This window comes from Oryctolagus cuniculus, chromosome 9 (assembly GCF_964237555.1).
Source record: "Oryctolagus cuniculus chromosome 9, mOryCun1.1, whole genome shotgun sequence".
Taxonomy (NCBI): domain Eukaryota; kingdom Metazoa; phylum Chordata; class Mammalia; order Lagomorpha; family Leporidae; genus Oryctolagus; species Oryctolagus cuniculus.
In genome coordinates this window covers 131,514,643-131,536,726 of record NC_091440.1, presented here as the reverse complement: position 1 = coordinate 131,536,726, position 22,084 = coordinate 131,514,643, and the positions used below count along the sequence as shown (strand labels likewise).

At 47.4% G+C, this 22,084-nt stretch overlaps 1 protein-coding gene across 4 annotated transcripts in view; it reads left to right on the top strand.

Annotated features, from left to right (window-relative positions):
- The window catches only part of SLC2A13 (solute carrier family 2 member 13), a 342,499-nt gene that overhangs the window by 99,064 nt on the left and 221,351 nt on the right, over positions 1-22,084 (top strand). For all 4 annotated transcript variants that reach the window (XM_070049659.1, XM_051850398.2, XM_051850399.2 and 1 more), the window contains exon 3: positions 12,867-13,075. In XM_070049659.1, coding sequence (XP_069905760.1) covers positions 12,867-13,075 — 209 coding nt within the window. The remainder of the gene's footprint in view (positions 1-12,866; positions 13,076-22,084) is intronic.

The following is a 22,084-nucleotide window of genomic DNA, read 5'->3' as shown; positions in this document are numbered from 1 at the left end:
GGGACTAGAACCCGGTGTGCCGGCGCCGCAAGGTGGAGGATTAGCCTATTGAGCCACGGCGCCGGCCTACAAAATTCTTAAATGCCAAATGTTAGATGGTGTCTTTATTATTATTATTATTTTTCCTCCATTTCCCGGTTCATTCTCGGATGCCCACAACAGCCAAGGCTGGGTAGATGGAAGTTGGGAACCCGGGACTCAATTAAGTCTCCCATATGGGTGACAGAGACTCATACTTGAGCCATCACCTCCTGCCCCGATGTGTGCACTGGCAGGATACTAAAATTAGGATTGGAGCTGTGACCTGACCCAGCTGGAACAATCTGAAGCCAGGAGCTGGGAGTTTCATCTGGGTCTCCCATGTGGGTGGCAGGCATCCAAGAACTTGGACCATCTTCTGCTTTCCCAGGCACGTTAGCAGGGAGCCAGATCAGAAGTGGAGCAGCCGGGACTCAAACCAGCACCCTTATGGGATGACAGCTCTGCAGGCGGTGGCCTTATCCACTGAGCCACAGCACCGCCCCTCCCTACCAAAGGCTTCTTAACCACTGTGCCTAGTGCCTAGTGCCTACCCCTTTATTGTCTGTAGCTGTGTAGATAAGAGCAATGCACGTCCTCTCAAAGGAGAATGACTCTGAAAGCCGCGCTCAGTGGAGGACCCGTCTGGTTATGCGTTACGTTCTCAGCAGTTGGGTGGTGGCAGCCGCAAGTCCGATCTGCTGAGCTATGAAGGAGAGGTCTGGGGCCCCAGAGTGCAGGATTGTGGGTTCACAGGGCTTCCTGTCTGAGAACTGGGAGGCGGACTTACCTCAGGGCAGCCAGGTAGGCCAGTCCTCCTTGACAGCTGGCCCTGCTGCTCCATCTGATAGCACTGCTGGAGGGCCCCTTCTTAGTGTCCTGCAAGGCAGGTGCTGCCCTGCTGATCGTGCAAGAAAATCGCTCATTTGTTCATTTCCAGCTTAGCGGCTTTTACAGGGTGTCTGTCGGCGAGCAGTCAGGACGCTAGAGAACACTGTAAGGGGTTCAGGACTCTGGACAGGCTGGCCCGCCAGCCTCGTGCACTGTCTTACCTCCACAAGACAAATGGCTTTTGCCTTAAGGTGCAGACCTTGGGTGCTTGCTCATTTTTCACCCCCTGGGTTTTTAAAACATTTAGGTCTGTGGTTCTCAGCCACTACTGCACATTAGCACCAGCTGGGGAGCTTTTAATAAAATAGAGTTTGCTGGGCCCAAGCCCAGAGCTATTAATCAGAGTCCCTGGGGGCGGGGGCGGCTGGACACTGGTGTGTGTTCCATGCCCCAGGCTGCCTGATGGGAGCCGGGGTTTGAAACCCTTGATTAAACTTGGCATAATGAGCTCTCAAGACTCAGGAAGGGACTGGCCATCCTACCAGATGACACCACTGGATGTCATTCACCAGAGTCCTCGCTGCCTTGGCTTACAGCCTGGCGGTCAGACCCTGGTACAGCCTGGACATCCTGCTCTGCTCATCTCTTGCTGAATTTCCTTCAGTGCCACAGCGTTTATCCTTCCTGCCCCCCAGGCTGACATCCTCAGAGGAAGGATTCTCCCTCAAGGGAGCAGTCAGTGCTTGCTGCCGACACCATGAGAGGACAGCCCCTAGGACAGGCACATGATAGTGAATTGATTGTGTGCATAGGGGTTCAGGGTGGGGAAACCTTTGCCAAGGGGACCCTCCGCTCAGCCACTGCTGCATGGTGCCCCTCAGTTCTCTCCCAGCATCTCCAGGAAGCAGACTCTGTCACCTGTGCACTCAGAGGCGCAGGGAATTGTCCTGGGCTTCGTGGTTTGTGGGCCCAGAGTTCAGGTAAGGCCCAGATCTCTGTCCTGGCACTCTACATCCCCGACACTGCTACCCCTCATCTGCAGCCCTGCGTTTCCACAAAGCCCCCAGTTTATTCCTGTTAAATATTTTCCTTTGTTTACAGAAATACTAATTTACTTGATGTAGTTATTCAGTTTTTAAATTAAAAAAAGTATTAGTTTTTAACAGATTCAATATGGTTCATTGATAGGATTTTAATAATATAATGAAACTCCCTCCCTCCCTTTCCCTTTTTTTTTCTTATCTTCTTGCAGTTTTTGATTTAATATCATTTTACATTCACAGTACAGTAAAAAGGCTTAATGGTTCACCAAATAACAAGTTTGACTAGTAGAAAGCAGAGAGACAAGGCCATCTCAGTGTCTTAGTGGCTAAAGCTGCCTCCTACAGTGCTGGCATCCATATTGGCAGGAGTTCAAGTTTGGGACGTTCCACTACTGATACAGCTCCCTGCCAATGCCCCTGGGAAAGCAGTGAAAGATTACCCCAGGGCTTGGGCCCTAGCCATCCACGTGGGAGACCCCAAGAAGCTCCTAGTTCCTGGGGCTTCGGTCTGGCCCAGCCCCAGTCATTACCAACATTTGGGGAGTGAACCAGTGGATGGAAAATCTTTCTCTCTCTCTGCCTCCCTCTCTGTAACTCTGCCTTTCAAATAAATAAATAAATCTTTAAAAAATGGGGCAGAAAAACCCTAGTGTAGTGGGAATATAGACAACAGCTATAAATAATAATTGAAAAGAAAAATGACCATTTCACCCATATACAGTAAATTTTAAAGTAATCACGGATCATTGAAACTATAGTAGTGTAACATTCTTAGCCACTGGTTTCACAAAAGTGTAAAACAAAGTTTTACTAAACTGTAATTGTGGCAATACTGATCCACACAGGCATTTCTTTCTCTTTTTCTGTTTCTGTTTTTGTTTGTTTGTTTGCTTTGTTTTGTTTGTTAATTTTAGCTCCTAGGGCTGGTGTTGTGGTATAGCGAGTGAGGCTGCTGTCTGCTGTGCCGGCACCCACTATGGGCATAAGATTGAGTTATCGCTTTTCCACTTCCATCCAGCTCCCTGCTGGTGAGCTGGGAAAGCAGTAGAATATGACTCAAATACTTGGGCCCCTGTGCCCATGTGGGATCTCAGAGGAAGCTCCTGGCTCTTGGCTTCCGCCTGGCCCAGCCCCAGCCATTGCAGCCATTTGGGGAATGAACCAGGGGATGGACGCTCTCTCTCTCTCTCCCTTTCTCTCTGTAACTTGGCCTTTTAAATAAATAAAATAAATCTTTTAAAAAATTATCTCCTGTATAGAAGGGGTAACATGTAATGTTTGTCTTTCTTTGTCCAACTTATTTCACTCAACTTGTTGTCCTCCAGTTGCATCCATTTTGCTGCAGATGGTAGAAGAATAATTCATTATGCTATATACCATTTTTCTTCATCCATCTGATGATGGACACGTCGGTTGATTCCAGGTTTTGGCTATTGTGAACCGTGCTGTTGTAAACTTGGTGGTACAGGTATCTCTTAGATACGGTATGCTCAATTCTTCTGGGTGTATACCTAGTAGTGGGATTGCTGGATCATATAGCAAGTCTGTTCCTGGCTTTTTTAAAACAAAATTTCTTTTTTAAAGATTATTAATTTATTTATTTGAGAGGTGGAGTTAAAAGCAGAGAGAAGGAGAGAAAAGAGAAAAAGGTCTTCCGTCTACTGGTTCACTCCCCAAAATGGCCACAATGGCCGGAGCTGAGCTGATCCGAAACCAAGAGCAGGGAGCTTCTTCCGGGTCTCCCACGTGGGTGCAGGGGCCCAAGCACCTTGCCCATCTTTTGCTGCTTTCCCAGGCCATAAGCAGAGAGCTGGATCAGAAGAGGAGTAGCTGGGACATGAACTGATGCCCTTATGAGATCCTGGTGCTGTAAGTGTTGGCTTAGCCTAACATGACATAGCTGGCCCCTATTTATTTAATTTTGAAACTTAGAGTTACAGAGAGATAAGGAGAGACGGAGAGATCTTCCATCTACTGATTCACTCCCCAAATGTCTGTAGTAGCCGGGGCTGGTCTGGGCCAGACCAAAGCCAGGAGCCAGAAGCGTAATTGTCCAGGTCTCCCACATGGGTGCAGGGGCCCAAATCTTAGGCCATCCCCCACCGCTTTCCCAGGTGCGTTAGCAGGGAGCTGGATGGGAAATGGAGCATCTGGGACTTGAACCCATATAGGATGCTTACATTGCAAGTGATGGTTTAACTTGTTGTGGAACAATGCCAAGCCTATTTCTGGTATTTTAATAAATCTCCATTCTGTTTTCCACAGCGGCAATACTAATTTACATTCACATGAACAGTGTATAATTGTTGCCCTTTTTCCATATTCTTGCAAGCATTTGTTACTCTCTGTCTTTTGGGTTTTAGCAATTGCGTGAGCTGATGTCTTATTGTAGTTTTGATTTGCGTTTTCCTAATGGCTAGTGAGGTTGAGCATTTTTTCACATATTTGTGCCATTTGTATTTTTTATTTTGAGAACAATCTATTGCTGTCCTTATCCTGTTTCTTAATTGGATTGGTTGTTTTTTAATGTTGAGGTTTTTAAGTTGCTAATGTATTTGGGATACTAATCTTTTGTCAGGTGGTTTGCAAATACTTGTTATCCCATTCTGTTCACTCTACCACTTCCTTTGCTGTGCAACAGCTTCTGAGTTTGACATAGTCCCATTTGTTTAGTTGTGCTTTTGTTGCCTGTACTTTTGGGGTCTTGTCCAAGAAGTCATCCCCTACACCCATGTCTTGCAGTGTTTCCCCTACATTTTCTTCCAGTAGCTTCTTAGTCTCCGGCCTCAAATTTAGGTATTTGATCCATCTTGAGTTGATTCTTGTATAAGGTGAGACGTACGGATCTGATTCCATTTTTCTACATATGTACAGCCATTCATTATGCCAGCACCATTCGTTGAAAAGGTTGCCTTTACTCCATTGTATGGTCTGGGCGTTTTTTTCAGAAATCGCTTGTCTGTATATACATGGATTAATTTCTGGGTTTCGTGTTCTGTTCCATTGATATATATAGCAGTTTTTATGCCAGTACCATGGTGCTTTAATTACTACAGCTTTGCAGTTTGCTTTGAAGTCAGATTTTAGAATGTCTCTAGCTCTGTTCTTCTTGCTCAGGATCACTTTGGCTATCCTGGGTATTCTGTGGTTCCATAAGAATTTTCAGATTGTTTAATTTGTTAAAGAATGTCATTGGTATTTTGATAGGGATTGCATTGAATCTATAGATTGCTATAGATGGTATAAACTTGTTAATGATACTGATTCTTCCAGTCCGTGAGCAAGGAGTATCTTTTCATTTTTTGGGTTCTTAATTGTGGGGAGCAGCCCGGACTGGACTGAGTTACTGGAATTAAGACTTATTCTATGCATCTGCTCTCCCACAATATGGCGCTGGGAGAGGAGTAAACAGCTTCCGCACAGCTGCCTCCAGTTCAACTGATAAACTGTAGGACTTGCTCCTGATTGGAGGAGAGCAGCGTACTCGGCGTGTGGGCAGCCGAGTTAGGATTGGCGGAGGAGGACTATAAAGGAGGAGAGAGACGGCATGCACCAGGAACATCTAAGGGGAACATCTAGCTGAAGGAACACCTGAGCAGCCCCCGAGAGAGCCGGCCGGCGGTGTGCCGCTCCCCTGCGGAAGTGGGGAATGTGGCAGGGGGAACTGCCCTTCCACGGAGGTGGAAGGGACGGTAGCCAACCCGGGAAGAACCAGCAGCAAACCCGGGGAGGGCCAAGCAGACGAAAGAACAGCACAGGGTCCAGTGTCGTTCCTCCACGAAGAGGGGGAGCGACATAATGGTGCCGTGACTCGGATATGAAGCCTAGGCAGGGCTTAGTGTCGTTCCTCCACGAAGAGGGGGAGCGACATAATGGTGCCGTGACTCGGATAGGAAACCTAGGACAGATATGAAACTTAGGAGGGAAGAAACGGGAAGAACTGGGAAAATATCGGAGAGAGAGACTAGCAAACAGCCTAGGGAAAAGCCGGATGAAAAGGGTGCCGGAAGAAGCTATTGAAAGCCTAGGCATAGACTCAGATACGGACTACAGGGGGAAGCTGGGAGAAATCTCTAAGGTCGAAAACGAAAGTGAAAGCTAGAACAAACAGACTCGGATGCGGACTGTGGGGAGAGGCCAGGAGAAATGAGGGAGGAGTATTGTTGGAGGAAAGCTTGGGGAAACATACCGGGTAGAGAAAAATGTTAGGGAAATTGAAGCCGTGGGGGGCAGGCCAAAATATCGGAGAGAGAGACTAGCAAACAGCCTAGGGAAAATATCGGAGAGAGAGACTAGCAAACAGCCTAGGGAAAAGCCGGACGATAAAGGTGCCGGAAGAAGCTATTGAAAGCCTAGGCATAGACTCGGATACGGACTACGGGGGGAAGCTGGGAGAAATCTCTAAGGTCGAAAACGAAAGTGAAAGCTAGAACAAACAGACTCGGATGCGGACTGTGGGGAGAGGCCAGGAGAAATGAGGGAGGAGTATTGTTGGAGGAAAGCTTGGGGAAACATACCGGGTAGAGAAAAATGTTAGGGAAATTGAAGCCGTGGGGGGCAGGCCAAGGCGGACACGAAAGCCACTTTGGGATTCTCAAGTTAGCCCGGGAATAGGGGGCGAAAAGTTGAAACCAGAAGCTGAAACGTAAGCCAGATTGGGATCCGTCTGATTAGCCCGGGGAGCAAAGGACGGGAAGCCAAACCGTGGGGCGGAGACGTAAGCTGGGTTGAATTCGCCAGGCTAGCCCGGGGAACTTAGATTGAATGCTAGTGGCGGACACGTAAGCTACGCTGTGTGACTCGCGGAAGCCGCCGCGTGCAGAGAGAGCACGGGGCGTGAATAGATAGGGAACGGGGCTGGCGCGAGGCCGTGGTGCAGACGCGAAGGGCGTGGAGACCGCGGAGCGCGCGAAGCCAAGCCGCGCAAAGCCGGGAAGCTGCGCAGATGAGAGAGACGCGGGCTGAAGCGGCTCAGCCGGAAAGCCGCCGAGAAATAGCCTCGGGGCGGAGCCTGCCGGCAGGGCGAGCTGCCGGGAAGCTGCGGGGATAAGAGAAACAGAAGTTTTAGAAGTAAAGTGAGAGAAATAGGAATGCTGGAAGATAGAAGTAAAATGGGAGAAATAGGAATGCCCGGAGATAGAGAAATAGAGAAATAGAAAGGCCTCCCCTCAACATGGCAATGAGAGAGCTTGGATTCGGTCTGCCTGATTAAGTGAGGCGATGAGCACCTGCGGGCAGCTAGCAGCTTATGCGCCACAGGTCACCGAAGACAGGCACGAATTAACATCAGTAAGGCCTCCCCCACAATACGGCAATGAGAAGGCTTGGATTCGGTTTGCCTGATTGTTAGGGCTTGTAAGCCCCTGCAGGCAGAGCAGAGCATGCGCTGCGGGGCACCGAACACAGGCACACATCAGCGCCTAAAAACCTCCTCACAACATGGCGAAGAGAGGACCCGGATTCGGTTTGCCTGATAGGACTTGTAAGAACCTGTGGCAACTCTAGCAAGTAGAGCAGAGTGTGTGCCGCGGGACACCGAAGACAGGCGCGTATCAACGCCAAAAAATAAAAAGAAAGGGGGATCTGTGGGGAGCAAACCGGAGTAGACTGAGTTACTGGAATTAAGACTTATTCTATGCATCTGCTCTCCCACAGTATGGCGCTGGGAGAGAAGTAAACAGCTTCCGCACAGCTGCCTCCAGTTCAACCAATAAACAGTAGGACTTGCTCCTGATTGGAGGAGAGCAGTGTACTTGGCGTGTGGGCAGCCGAGTTAGGATTGGCGGAGGAGGACTATAAAGGAGGAGAGAGACGGCATGCACCAGGAACATCTAAGGGGAACATCTAGCTGAAGGAACACCTGAGCAGCCCCCGAGAGAGCCGGCCGGCGGTGTGCCGCTCCCCCGCAGAAGTGGGGAAGGTGGCAGGGGGAACCGCCCTTCCACGGAGGTGGAAGGGACGGTAGCCAACCCGGGAAGAACCAGCAGCAAACCCGGGGAGGGCCGAGCAGACGAAAGAACAGCACAGGGTCCAGTGTCGTTCCTCCACGAAGAGGGGGAGCAACACTTAATGGTTTCTTTTATCAATGTTTGATAATTTTCATTGTAGAGACCTTTCACTTCTTTGGTTAAATTTACTCCTAAATGTTTGATATTTTTTATGGCTATTGTGAATGGGGTGTCTTTCCTGGTTTCTCTTTGAATGGGCTCATTAGCATATTAAAAAGCTGTATTTTGTTTATTTTGTAACCTGCAACTTTACTGAGTTGGTTTATCAATTCTAACAGCTTTTTGGTGTTATTTTTTTAAAGATTGATTTTATATATTTGAAGGGCAGAGTTACAAAAATAGAGTGGGGGAGGGGTGAGATAAAAAGAGAGAGATCTTTGATCCACTGATTCACTCCCCAGATGGCAGCAACACCCAGAGCTGGGTCAGCCTGAAGCCAGGAGCTTCTTCTATATGTTCTATGTAAGTGCTTGAGCCCGACCAAGCACTTGGGTCGGGCTCAAGCACTTGGGTCATCCATCTTCTACTGCTTTCCCAAGCGCATTAGCAGAGAGCTAGATCAGACATGGAGCAGCTGGGACTCAAACAGGCACCCATATGGAATGCTGGTGCTGCAGCTGGTGGCTTGACCCGCTATGCCACAGTGCTGTGCACCCCTCCCCCATTTTTTCTTTTGAAAGATTTATGCATTTGAAAGGCAGTTACAGAGAGAGGGAAAGAGGGAGAGTGGTGGAGTGTTTAGGTTTTTCCATGTACAGCATCAAGTCATGTGCGAACATGGATAATTTGAGTTGTTCTTTTCCACTTTTGATGCCCTTCATTGCTTTCTCCTTAGTAATCATTCTTGATTTCTGCTTCAGTGTTGTTGCTTGTTACGGGTCTGTTCAGATTGTCCGTATCTTCTTGATTTAATCTTTGTAGGTTATATGTATCCAGGAATTTATCTGTTTCCTCAAGTTTTTCCAGTTTATTAGCATATAGTTCTTCATAGAAGTTTCTTAGGCTCCTTTGTATTTCAGTGGTATTGGTTGTAATGCCTCCTTTTTGTCTGTAATTTTATTTGAGTTTTTTTTTTCTCTTTTATTGTTAATCTAGTTAGTGAGTTATCTATTTTGTTGGTCTTCTTAGAAAACAAAATTTTTGTTGATCTTTTGTATTTTTGTAAGTTGCAATTTCATTTATTTCAGCTCTGTTCATTATTATTGCTCGCCTCTTGCTGATACTAGGTTTGGTTTATTCTTGTTTTTCTAAGTCTTTGAGGTGCGTCATTAGATCTTATTTGAGGTGTTTGTCTTTTTTCAACTTAAGCTCTTCATGCTATAAACTTCCCTCTTAATACTGCCTTTGCTGTATTCCACAGGTTCTATATGTTGTGTTTTCATTTTCATTTATATCAAGAAGGTTTCTGATTTTTGTTTTAATTTCTTCAATGACCCATTGGCTCAGTAGCCTGTTGTTTGATTTCCAGATATTTAGGAGTGTTCTCTTTTTCTTCATGTTCTTGATTTCTAGCTTTGTTTCTCAGTGGTCTGAGAAGATACATGATAGGATGTCAGTCTTTTTAAATTTGCTGAGACTTGAATTCTGCTCTAAAGTGCAGTCTGTCCTGGGAGATGTTCCACATGCTAATGAGGAGAATGAGGTGTAATCTGACACAGGACGCCCTTCACAATTTTTTGTGAGGCTGTTCTGGTGGTGGTGAATTCTCTCAGCTTTTACTTATCTGGAAAATACCTTATTTCTCTTTCACTTAAAAGGACAGTTTCACTGGGTATAACATTGGTCAGAAGTGTTTTTTCTTCTAAGACCTTGAAAGAGACGTCTGGTGTTAATCTGATTTTCCTTTGCATGTCACTTGGTGCTTTTCTCTTACTGTCCTATGAAAACATTTGTATCGGGAAAGGTAATTAAAACACAGTAAAGTAAACTCTCTTGCTTTGCTTATATAAGAGAGGTGTAACAGAGACATTTGTCTCGCTTGGTTTCTTTAAAGAGGTTTTAATACCCTTAAGCACTGGGCGTATCACTCCCTTTCCCTCTCCTTAGTAGAAGGCATTGAATTGGACTTAGCAGGTTTGAAGGACTGAGCAGTTGAAGTTGTCTTCCAAGGCTCCCTTAAGAAACCTAGGTCCTTAAGGATATCCACACATTTCTTTTTGTTGTTGCATTTCCCTCTGAATCTCTTTATCTCAGTGTTTCTTTGTGAAATTGCATTGTGGGGTTTAAGAGCCGGTGATAATGTGCACAGTATTATGTGAGCATCCGGGGCCTGAATAGGATTCTGCTACTCTGTTGCGATACTTTGTGAAGCACTCAATGCAGTCCTTGTGTCTTGATCTCTAATCTCTGCAAAGAAAGGTGGTGAGAGGTGTGGAGAAATGCAACATAAAGGCGCTCAATTTTAGAACTTTCTGTTTTTATTTCCTAGTTTGTATTTAGCGTCTACCTTTTCAAATCACTTTCCTTTAGATGATCAGCACTATGGGACATTTTAAACATTTTTTAAAACTCTTTAAGAAGGAGCATCATTTGGATGGACCTTTTTTTTTTTTTTTTTTTTTTTTTTTTTTTTTTTTTTTGCAGCCATAAACATTCACTTATGTAACAGATTCGGCTGTTAAAGTGAACATCTAAGGAGAAGAGGCCATGCATTTGCATTTGGGCCAGTGCGTCTGTCTCGCCCTTTGCTTAAGTCTTCCCAAAGAGAAGGTCTTCTCTTTGGGGTGATAAATGGTTCGGTCCGGGCCGGCACCGCGGCTCACTAGGCTAATCTTCCGCCTTGTGGCGCCGGCACACCGGGTTCTAGTCCCAGTCGGGGCGCCGGATTCTGTCCCGGTTGCCCCTCTTCCAGGCCAGCTCTCTGCTGTGGCCCGGGAGTGCAGTGGAGGATGGCCCAAGTGCTTGGGCCCTGCACCTGCATGGGAGACCAGGAGAAGCACCTGGCTCCTGCCATTGGATCAGTGTGGTGCGCCGGCCGCAGCGCACCAGCCACAGCAGCCATTGGAGGGTGAACCAATGGCAAAAGTAAGACCTTTCTCTCTGTCTCTCTCTCTCACTGTCCACTCTGCCTGTCAAAAAAAAAAAAAAAAAAAAAAAAAAGGTTCGGTCGGAAGGATTTGCTGTGCAAGGCGTCCGCAGAGCTAAGTCATCCAGGAAAGCAACCATGTAAAATGCGGCCTTGGAGTCCGGGCTGGTTATTTGCTGTTCAGGAGAGGCAGGAAGCTTCGGTGCGGGCAGGTGACTGCTTTCGTGCCGTAAAGCACTTGTTGAGTGCTTACTGTGTGCAAGATACGTTCTTAGGTGCCATCGAGTGGTACAGGTAAATAATCTGTTGTAATCAACACTGCAGTGGCATAAATTGAGGCTGAAGATGTGTCGTTTAATTGAGGTTAAATGCTGCTGTGTGGATGAGCAGAGGAAGCAGTGGTGATGTATGGGTGTAATTATCACAGGCCTAAGTATGAAAAGTACTGAAGTGCAAAACACTTGCAGAAAGATTTCCATGCTGCAGGCTAAAGAAATTCACGGAGTCAGTCAGTCACGCCGTGTTTACGTTCACATCTTAATGTCTCTGTCCTCGCTCACATAGTGTTAGTGTACACACTCTGTAGGGGAAGGTCATTGCTTAGCACCTGTGACAGTGATATTTTTCTTTTATTGTTTTTGAAGTTGAATTGAAATTGCTTGGGAAACTGGACTCATTCCATAAGCTTTATCTCTGGGTTGTTTTAGGCTGCTGTATTGTGGGTGTAACATAGCTTTCAAGGGGGGGCTGTTTTGAAAACGACAAGGAATTTCAGAAAGCCCACAGAAAATGGAATTAAACGTTACTTATTTCAGTGCAAAAGTTTTTTTTTTTAATCCATGCATGAAGGGACGTTCACAAAAAGTTCTTGAGGAACGTGCAGAATGAAGAAATGACACTTGGATTTCTAACTTTTCTTGCACTAAAATGGACCTCATTTAATTCCACTTGCTGTGAAGTTCTTTGAAATGTCTGCTTGTATTGATCAGGGCCCTTCCATGAGCTAGAACGTTTCTGTGAGCCTGCTTTGTACTGTACCTGGAGTTGGCCTGGCCCTGTCATCCGGAAGCCAGCAGGGAGCTGGAGCCACTGGAGGACATCCTGAGTCCTGGAGGCCTGCAAGTTTCTATCTGCAAGGGACCTTGAAGTTCCTCTCATTTGACCTTTTAGTTAAAACTGACTGAGAGAGGGCACTAGTAGTTTTGAGAGCTCTTGGGTGTTGGTATGCCTGTGCTCATATTGCTGGATCCTTTGTTTGTTTTCTCTGATGGATATAAAAGACTGTGCTTATTTGCTGTGTAGATTGTAACCAGTCATTAATAAGCCTTGAGGCAAGATGGCTCCTAACTGATCACAGGGGTGCAGCTTTTTCCTGTTCCTGTCCTTCCCAGTAGGATATGGGCTTCTGACCGGCTTTTTCTGCAGTGAGTCTGCTCCTCACGTACTGATGGTCAACATGGCGTTTGGTGGCAAAGGGAAATGCAGAAATAACTCTGATGAAAGAAAGTTGGGCCCTTAATTTAATGAAAAATAGTAGCTTAAGCAGATGTCAGAGTGTTATCTGAGCCCTACTGTATACTGAAAAATACAGAATCACACTTGTTAGTTTTGGATAGGGTGGTCATTATGGTGTTTTCCCTGATGTCTGATTTAGAATATGTGTATGTAATTTTGGTGACTTTTGCCCATTCTTTTTCATTGTAATTTGTCTGCAAGATGGATAAATACTGGGTTTTTATTATTTTTTCAATTTTTAGTACAGCATAGAATTATCCTTTGTTTTGGAGGCACACTCAAAACCACACATATATCATTAAAAGAAATTTTTAATTCTAGTTTAACATTAGATAGTGCTGTGGTCAACATAGACAGAGGAGTGTGATCTCATACCCAGTGTTGCTAAGTCCAAACATTGCAGTAAATCTGGATTTCTTGTTGCAGGTACATGTTGGGCCTGGCAGCCATCCCAGCTGTGTTACAGTTTTTTGGCTTTCTCTTTTTGCCTGAAAGTCCTCGATGGCTCATTCAGAAAGGACAGACCCAAAAGGCTCGTAGGATTTTATCTCAGATGCGTGGTAACCAGACCATCGACGAGGAATACGATAGCATCAAAAACAACATCGAAGAAGAGGAAAAGGAGGTCGGCTCAGGTATGTGGACTTCATACTTGTGTGAATTTTTAAAGTATCTATTGATTTTACTTGGAAATTGTATTCCTTGAGTATTATTTAATATCACTAAATTGCATGATGGTTTTATATTTATAAATGAATCAAAGTAATATATTTTAACTTTTAAAAGTAATCTAATAGTACTGTGAAGAAATACCTGAGTAATATCCCTTTCATGCAGCTATCCTCACGTGGTTATGATTTTCGTATTTCTGTAGTGTTTTTCACTGTTTCTGAGTTGGGTATATTTGACATTGTTGTCATCTTATATGTGTGCTTTTATTTTTCTGCATTTGTTTGCATATACATACTTTAAATACATAAATACATGTGCTATTGACTTTCCATATTAGTATAAAGGGTTATAGTGGTAATATTGTCAAAATAAACACCCTTTGTTAAAAAAATTAAATACCTTACTTGCATGTGCTACATTCATTTCCATACTAAGTTTTCTGAAGAATATTAACACGTTAGCGAACAAATTTCAGAACGACGGTATGTTCCTCTGTTATTAAAATGTTTAATTATACATCTAATCCTACATTTAGTCATATTAGAAAACCAATTAAAGCTTACAGTGCCTACAGGAAATGATACTGAGATTTACAGGAAATTCTCAAGCAAGATCTGTAATCTTGACTTTCTGTATTAAGATTCTCTCAGGAGACAGACTTGACAGGAAATGCACGTAGTATGTGAAGGAGAACTCATTAAGGGGTTTGGCTCGTGGGATGTGACAGCCAGCAAGTCCCGCGCAGGTCGTCTGCAGCCTGGAGAGCCTGGGAGGCCGGCACTGTGGCACAGTCCTAGCCTCAGGGCCCCACAAACAGAAGCACAGGACTTGGGGCTCAGTTCTGGGCCCAAAGGCCTGAGTGTCAGCCAGGGGGCCATGGCGAAGTCCTGGAGGGCACGGGCCTGCAGCCGACACCCAGGCGGGAGGCAGACATGTTCCAGCTCTGTCTCCAGCAAAGCCCAGAATGGCTTTCCTGTGGAGTCTGTCCACACCCTCAGCCCAGGCATGGTGCACGCCCGCGTGGAGGCCAGGTCTGCCTGCGTGGTCCACCCAGACTCACACGCGTGCCTCCTTGTGACACGCCCACCACAGTGCTTTGCTTTGCAGATTCCTGGGCATTCCTGAATCTGGGCAGGTTGACACCCGAAACGAACTGCCACACCTTCTGATTTAGACAAGCAGTTTGTAGGATGTCAATGGGAAAAGGAACAACTTTCCAAATACATTGTCTCACAGTTCGCCCGCCCTGTTCGGAATTTCCAAATTTGTCTGGTTTTGTCCCGGCCTCCTCTTTGGTGTTGATGGGCAGCTCAGTGGTGACCCTGCTTCACATTCATCACACTGTTGGTCGCACAGGAGACGGGCTCCACACAGTCCTTCCCTTGTTGATCCATGTAACCCACAGGGCTAGATCTGCTCACGTGTGTTCCCCTAACACCAGTGGGACTGACTGAGTCACCCTCCTGGAACAGAGGGGTGAGCACACTGGCATGGCCCAACCTAATACATGCATCCGTGGACCATAGCAGACCACGACCACTACCTTCCTGTGCAGACCAAAGTTCCAGTGAGCCACGAGCCGCTTCTTAGGGAACGTCATTTTTTAACACTTTGGCCACGCACCTGCTGTGCGTCTGGCATTGCCCAGAGTTACACATCTGTGCAAAGGCTAAGGAGAATTTGACTTAAACAAAGTAGTCTGCCTTGACTGAGTTCAGCAGTGTTCATGCTTTCTGGGTGGTGAGCAGGGCAGTTGTGGGCAGTGACTTCAGGCCTGAGAGGCATGGACTGTGGAGTGCAGGTGCATGGAGGGAGGGGCTCCAGCAGGACACCCCAGGTGTTCAGGTGTCCCAGCAGGTGAGAGAGGAGTTGTGCAGACACCTTTCCCGTAAGGACAAGTTCTAGCTGCCTCTCACCTGTGAGCTTGCCGATGAGCAGGCTTTCTTCCATGTCCATAAGCCGTGTGCTGCCATCGGCCTTTCCCAGTGGGTTGGTGAGTTGTGATGGTTACGGTGCTTGTTTCATGGTCTGTTTTCCTGGAATTTTTTTTTCTTGGTCATTTGAGTTTGAATTGGAGCTCCTTGGGGATAACGAGCATAGCTTCACAGGTGTTAGCTGTACTGTGTTCGAGCCTGTGAGATGTCAGTGTTTACGGCATTTACTTCTCACGGTTGAGATAGCCTTGAGGGGGTCAGTGTGGCCGTTGCTCTGGGCGTGTCTGCTGCAGAGGGAACAGGCCACACCGGGTGGCAGGATTGGGCTGTAGTGGACTCCATGCATGGCTTCTGCTTGGACCAGGGAGTCAGAATCCTCCTCAGAGCACAGTGTTTCCTGTGGTTTCTCCTCCGTAAGGCAGGTTCTGGGAGAAGAAGCAGACACTTGATGACCACATGTGCTCAGCCGTGGTTTGTACATCCGGTAGGGATGATAACAGCCGCCCAAGGGGGCACCCTCTGTGGAGCAGAAGACAGGGTGCAGGAATCAAGTCCTGGTTCCACTCTGTAGGGCCCTCCTACAAGGGTGTTTCGAGGGAGGTTGAGCCACAGTTCCTTTTGAGTTGTGTCAGAAAAGAGAACCAGATGATAGCAGCCCTAATGTCTGAATTTTTTTAGAATTTAAAAAATGTGTATGAGAAATTTCTGTTTATTTATTTTTTTTTTTTAGATTTATTTTTTTTATTTGAAAGAGTTACAGAGAGAGGTAGAGACAGAGAGAGAGGTCTTCCATCTGCTGGTTCACTCCCCAGATGGCTGCAATGGCCAGAGCTGCGCCGATCTGAAGCCAGGAACCAGGAGCTTCTTCTGGATCTCCCATGTGGGTGCAGGGGCCCAAGGACTTGGGCCATCTTCTGCTGCTTTCCCAGGCCACAGCAGAGAGCTGGATCAGAAGAGGAGCAGCTGAGACTAGAACTGACAGCCATAGTGGATGCCGGTGCTTCAGGCCAGGGCTTTAACCCGCTGTGCCACAGCACTGGCTCTGAAATTTCTGTTTATGTCTAAGTGCTGGGCAGCAGATTTGTCTTAAAAGCGTTTGTTGGGTGTCACTTCCTGGAGACGGAGATGTGGCAGTAATTGCCAGAAGGCTGCCAGCTCTGGCAGTTGCTTCAGTGGGAATGTGAAGAGAGACCATGTTTGAGGGGAAGGTGGGGAAGGCGTCTCTGAGTGGTGAATGTGAAGGGTGAGGAGGAATCAGCAATGGAGAGATCTGCAGGAGGAACATTCTGGGCAGAGGCCAGCAGGTGCCCGGTAGTGTGTTCTGTTAAGTGGCCCAGGCCAGTGTTTCTGTTGGTTTAGATAACAGCTGTCAGATGTACTACTACACTGAGTAAGGAAGGGAGACTTCTGCTTAGAATTGTACCGATGAAACACATGAAATCTGTTCTCTATATTAACAAAAATTTTAGAAAATGTGCTACTAGGTTTTAGAAATGTTCCCAAAGGATCTAATAATACCTCTTTATCCTAGGGTTTGCACACCAGAATTTTGAATTAGTAGACACTAATTTGGGAATTGAAAGCACATTGGAGTACAAGTAACATCAATGTGATGCCCATCGTTTTTCGTGTTTCTTAGTTTTTGGTCTCCTGGATTATTTCCTGTTGCGTAGACATGTAAGGTGGTCGTGATTTGTGGGGACAACACAGCAGGACACCTTGGTGATGAAGGCCGTGATTGGCAGCTTTTCCCTTAGCTTCAAAGAGGAGCAGCAGGTGGCAGGGCCTTGGGTGCTGGGGCCAGGGCAGGGGAAGGTAGCCAAACAGAAACTTTACTTGAATTGTTCTGCTTTATTCTAGAAACTCACAGAAGCCAACATCCTTTTTCATAATATAGTTGCTTTATTTGACTGCATGTGTGGTTTTTTTCTCCTGAGTTTCTAGTGTGTGTGTGGAGGCATTATACACCCCAGCCGTCTGCTGTGTTAACACCTTACGGTCTGCACTGCTGTTTGAGAGACATGAACTTGGAATTTGCAGTTCTGCTCTGATGTTAATATACCTGTATGGGTAGACAGATGCATGATCATCTCTCTCTCTTTTTTTTTTAAAAGATTTACTTATTTATTTGAAAGTCAGAGTTACACAGAGAGAGGAGAGGCAGAGAGAGAAAGCAAGAGATAGAGAAGTCTTCGATCTGATGGTCCACTCCCCACTTGGCCACAACAGCCAGAGCTGTGCAGATCTAAAGCCAGGAGCCGGGAGCTTCTTCCCAGTCTCCCACGTGAGGGCAGGAACCCAAGGACTTGGGCCATCCTCTACTTCTTCCCCAGGCCATAGCAGAGAGCTGGATGGAAAGTGGAGCAGCTGGGTCTTGAACTGGGATCCCGGCGCCAAGACATTCCTTTTTTTTTTTTTTTTTTAATTTATCTTACTTATTTGGAAATGCAAAGAGATAAGGAGAGACAAAATAAAGAAAGAAAGTGAGAGAGAGAGATTATCCATCTGCTGGTTCACTCCTTACATGGCTGCCATGGTGGGGGCTGGGCCATACTGAAACCAACCAAGAGCCTGAACTGGATTATAATCGCCTAGATGGGCAGGGGTCCAAGCATTCAGGCCACTGCTGCTTTGCCAGGTACATTAGCAAGGAGCTGGATCAGAAGTGAAGTAACCAGGACTCAAAACTGCATGTTCTGATAGTGGAAACAGTGATGCCAGGGGGCTTAACCTGCTGCACCACACTGCTGGCCCCAGTAACGGGGTGTTTTGCCAGAACTTTTGTTCTTAACAGTTAGCAGTTGTCTCCCACAGCAGGGAAGTAAAATCACCCAACTCAAGCAGGCCTGGGAAGAATCTCATAATGGGAGGTATGTGTTCATCGGGCTCACGTATCTTTGATGGTGCCCGGTTGATTTCTCAGTCCTGTGTCCTGCACAGAGATCAGACTGACCCCTGGGAAGGTCAGAAGGGAAGGCAAGGGCTGCTGCTGCCACCCCTGGTAGAGGAGGCCCCAGCCCTGCTCCGGGAGCCCCTCATGCTGGGCTGAGCCATTGCCTCTGATACCCCTGCTCTCTGTGGCCTGGTGTCCCGGGGCGGAAGACAGGAAGGAGCACCTGGCCATGTCTTCATCTCTCTCCCTCCGTTACTCCTCTCCAAGTGTGCCAGTGCTGATGTTGGTATACCACCAGGAGGGGAGCGGGCTGTTCAGGGGTCAGGATGGCTTCAACTTCAGCGTCACCTCGGAGCTGACCAGAGCAAGGAGAGCAGCCGTTCACGATCCTGCCTGCGTAGCCACAGCACAGGTTCAGTCCAGGGAACTTAAACACGCATAGTTTTTTCCTCCTAAAGGAAAATTGCACTTTTGCATGCTTCATATTAAAGTGTATACATTGAGGACTTTTTTTTCCCAGTTAAAAGGATTACCTTGGCCGGCGCTGCAGCTCAATAGGCTAATCCTCTGCCTAGCGGCGCCGGCACACTGGGTTCTAGTCCCAGTCTGGGCGCCGGATTCTGTCCCGGTTGCCCCTCTTCCAGGCCAGCTCTCTGCTGTGGCCAGGGAGTGCAGTAGAGGATGGCCCGAGTACTTGGGCCCTGCACCCGCATGGGAGACCAGGAAAAGCACCTGGCTCCTGCCTTCAGATCAGTACGGTGCGCCGGCTGCAGCGCGCCGGCCGCGGCGGCCATTGGAGGGTGAACCAACGGCAAAGGAAGACCTTTCTCTCTGTCTCTCTCTCTCACTGTCTACTCTGCCTGTCAAAAAAAAAAAAAAAAAATAAGAAAGAAAGAAAGAAAGAAAAGAAAAGAAAAGAAAAGAAAAGAAAAGAAAAGAGGATTATCCAGACCATCATGCAGGGATGAGGAACTTTTTCTTTGTGCCAAGGGCCCTTTGTGTGTTTATAACATCATTCGCAGGCCATGCAGAATTAGCAGGTTAAAAATTAGCCTGCTATAAATGTATTGAGTTTTGAGCCCTGCCTGTGGTTGTCTTGGCAGGGCCAGATGGAATGATGTGGCAGGCCCTACGTGGCCTGCAGGCTGCATGGTCCCCACCCCTGCGGGATCATTGCTGCTTCCTGACAGCTTTGTCCCTTATGAGATTCCTGGCCAGAACCGTGAGCCCGCCTCTTGGTCGCTTAAATGAGCCTCTGAGCTGGGGGCGCTGCCTGTGGTTGAAGTCAGAGAGGCCCTGCTCTCCGTCTCCTGGGAGGCTTGCGGGCGCCTGGGCTGTGCTGTCCATGCAGAAGCGCTCACGCCGGCAGGAATGGCAGTGCTGAGCCTCACTAAGCAGTGAGCTGAGTGATCTGGGCGGGCAGTCGCTGCGTTTCTCCTTTTGGGGGCAGTTCAGTCTGCAGCCTAGAAAAGCGGACTGTGCCTGCGAGGCTTATTTTTTTTTTTTTTTTTTTAATTTTTTGGCAGGCAGAGTGGACAGTGAGAGAGAGAGACAGAGAGAAAGGTCTTCCTTTGCTGTTGGTTTACCCTCCAGTGGCCGCTGCGGCCGGCACACCGCGCTGATCCGAAGGCAGGAGCCAGGTGCTTCTCCTGGTCTCCCATGGGGTGCAGGGCCCAAGCACTTGGGCCATCCTCCACTGCACTCCCGGGCCACAGCAGAGAGCTGGCCTGGAAGAGGGGCAACCAGGACAGAATCCGGCGCCCCGACCAGGACTAGAACCCAGTGTGCCGGCGCCACAAGGCAGAGGATTAGCCTAGTGAGCTGCGGCGCCAGCCAGGAGGCTTATTTTTAAGACCCTTCTGTGAGTTTGGTTTAAACACCAAAGGGATTTTATGTTTTCAGACAGATCGGTGCTGTGCTGTAGAGGGTAGGGCTCCGGCCTGGGGCACCAGCATCCCATATGGTTGCTGGTTTGAGTCCTGGCTCCCTGTTAGCACACCTAGGAAAGCAGCAGAGGTTGGCCCTAGTGCTTGGTCCCCTGCCACCCATATGAGAGATCCGGAAGAAGCTCCTGGCTTCCGATTGGCCCAGCTCTGGCCGCTGTGGCCGTTTGGGGAGTGAACGAGCGGATGGAAGATCTTGAATTCCCCACAGATGACATTGCAGATGATCGCACATCACACTTGGCCTCTGCTGCACTCGGAGGGAGGCGGATCCCCCCAACCCCCGCCCAGTATTATGGCCGGTCTGCTTGTAGTTTCTCCCTGTGGTGGGACACTGTCACTTGTCCTCTGGTTAGTAAAGATATGTCACTCACTAGGTGAACTTGGGATAGATATTGACAACCTTTCTCAGCACAGTGGCCTACAGTCTTCTGAATGTTGGCACAGACAGCATTTCTATATCTGGTTTCTGCAGATTGTTGCAAAAATTGTCCAGGTGTGCAGCAGTTACATGCCTGTGATTTGGTGAGCGGTAGATTAAATAGAAGGTCAGGTAAAAGGCTGCTTTAATTCCCTGTCCTTGCGTTAACATGCGGTAAACTTGAGGGCTGTTAAACAGTAGAAACCTCTATTCATTTGGGAGGAAAACTTAGTTTCTTAGGCATGATGGCTTATGTAATAGAGTCTCTGTTTCATTCATTGTGGCTTTAAAGAAAGGTCGCCATCGATTTCCTGCACCCCAGAGGACTTTTGAAATCTTGAGCAGATTGGGAGCAGCTCTTGGATTTTACGTTAAAATGTCCCTGGCTCTCCTGCTGTGTGGGGCTTGGCACACTCAGGGAGCAGGAAGCAGTTTTCAGGTGACCTGAGGGCTTTCAAGCCATTTTCCAAGATTTATACTGAAAATTGCTTGCCTTACAAGGAGGTAGATAATACTCGAAGCCTCTGTGTCTGTTTCCTCATGAAGACGTACTTAAAATCTATGCCAGAAGGACTTTGTATCCAAGATTATTTTCCCACAGTTCCATGCTTTTTATTTTCTCCATACTGTTCTTTAATACTCCAGAGTTGATGCAGTCAGAGAGCTTGGGAAAAGCCCAGAATATGGACATTTCACAGAGAAGATCCGAGTCCCGAGCTGCTGCTTCAGGATAGTTCATTTCCACATTGCCACGAAATCTGTCGTCATTGCAGGCGAGAGCTGGCTCTGCGCATGGAACCAGGTGCTTGGGCGCTTTCCCCAAGGCTGAACCCACTGTGGCGCCTGTAGCATGGACCTCATTCTTGGAAATGAGCAGAATAGGGTCCTGGAGAGACCTCATGGGGACAGTCACACACGTTGGGACATTTTATTCTGTTTTTTAAAATGAATTTCAATCCATTTGAAAAGCTGAGGAACCAAGAGAACTGTCCACTGGTTCACTTCCTAGGTGGTTGCAGTAGCTGGAGCTGGGCCAGGCTGAAGCCAGGAGCTGGGAGCTCAGTCCCGGTCTCTCATGTGGGTGGCGGGGGCCCAAGCACTTGGACTACCACCTGCTGGCTGCCAAGATGTGCATTATTAGGAAACTGGAATCCAGTGTGGAGCCAGGAGTGGAACTCAGACTCTCTGAGGGGCGAAGCAGACACGCCCTGTGGCACCTTTACCCCAACACCCACCCCTTTTCCTTACGTTTTAGGTTGACTTTATATTTGGGATGCAGAGGGGTCAAGTGCCATTCATTTTTCTCCTTCTCTGTCTGAGGTCCTCTGAGCCCTCTTGTCTGTGCACTGAGCAGTATATTCAGTGAGCATGTCCCTAGCCACCTTCCTGTGGATGCACATTGTAGTTAACTTGCATATTAGCATCCGTACCCCTCAGACCTCACTAGGGAGGTGTGTGCTTAGCAGGAGAGAGTGAGGAGAAAATTGTCAGGTTTCCTGAAGTCAGCAGTGTGCTGTTAGAGGTACCTGACATTTGCAGTGTCATTTTCCTCCCTGAACGTTTCAAGGTGAGTTCTTGAAAGTGACTCCCACTGTACCTGTTGTAGAATCAAATAAACCTTCAAAACCTTACTGTTTTTAGAGAATTGAACCCAGTACAGTTCTTTGCTAAGGGGAGATGGCCCAACTTTGTATAGAAGCAGAGATCCTGTGTAGTGCCATCTCCATGTTCACTGTGCATGTTTGAATAATATTGGTGTTTGCTGGATGCCGATTTCTGTA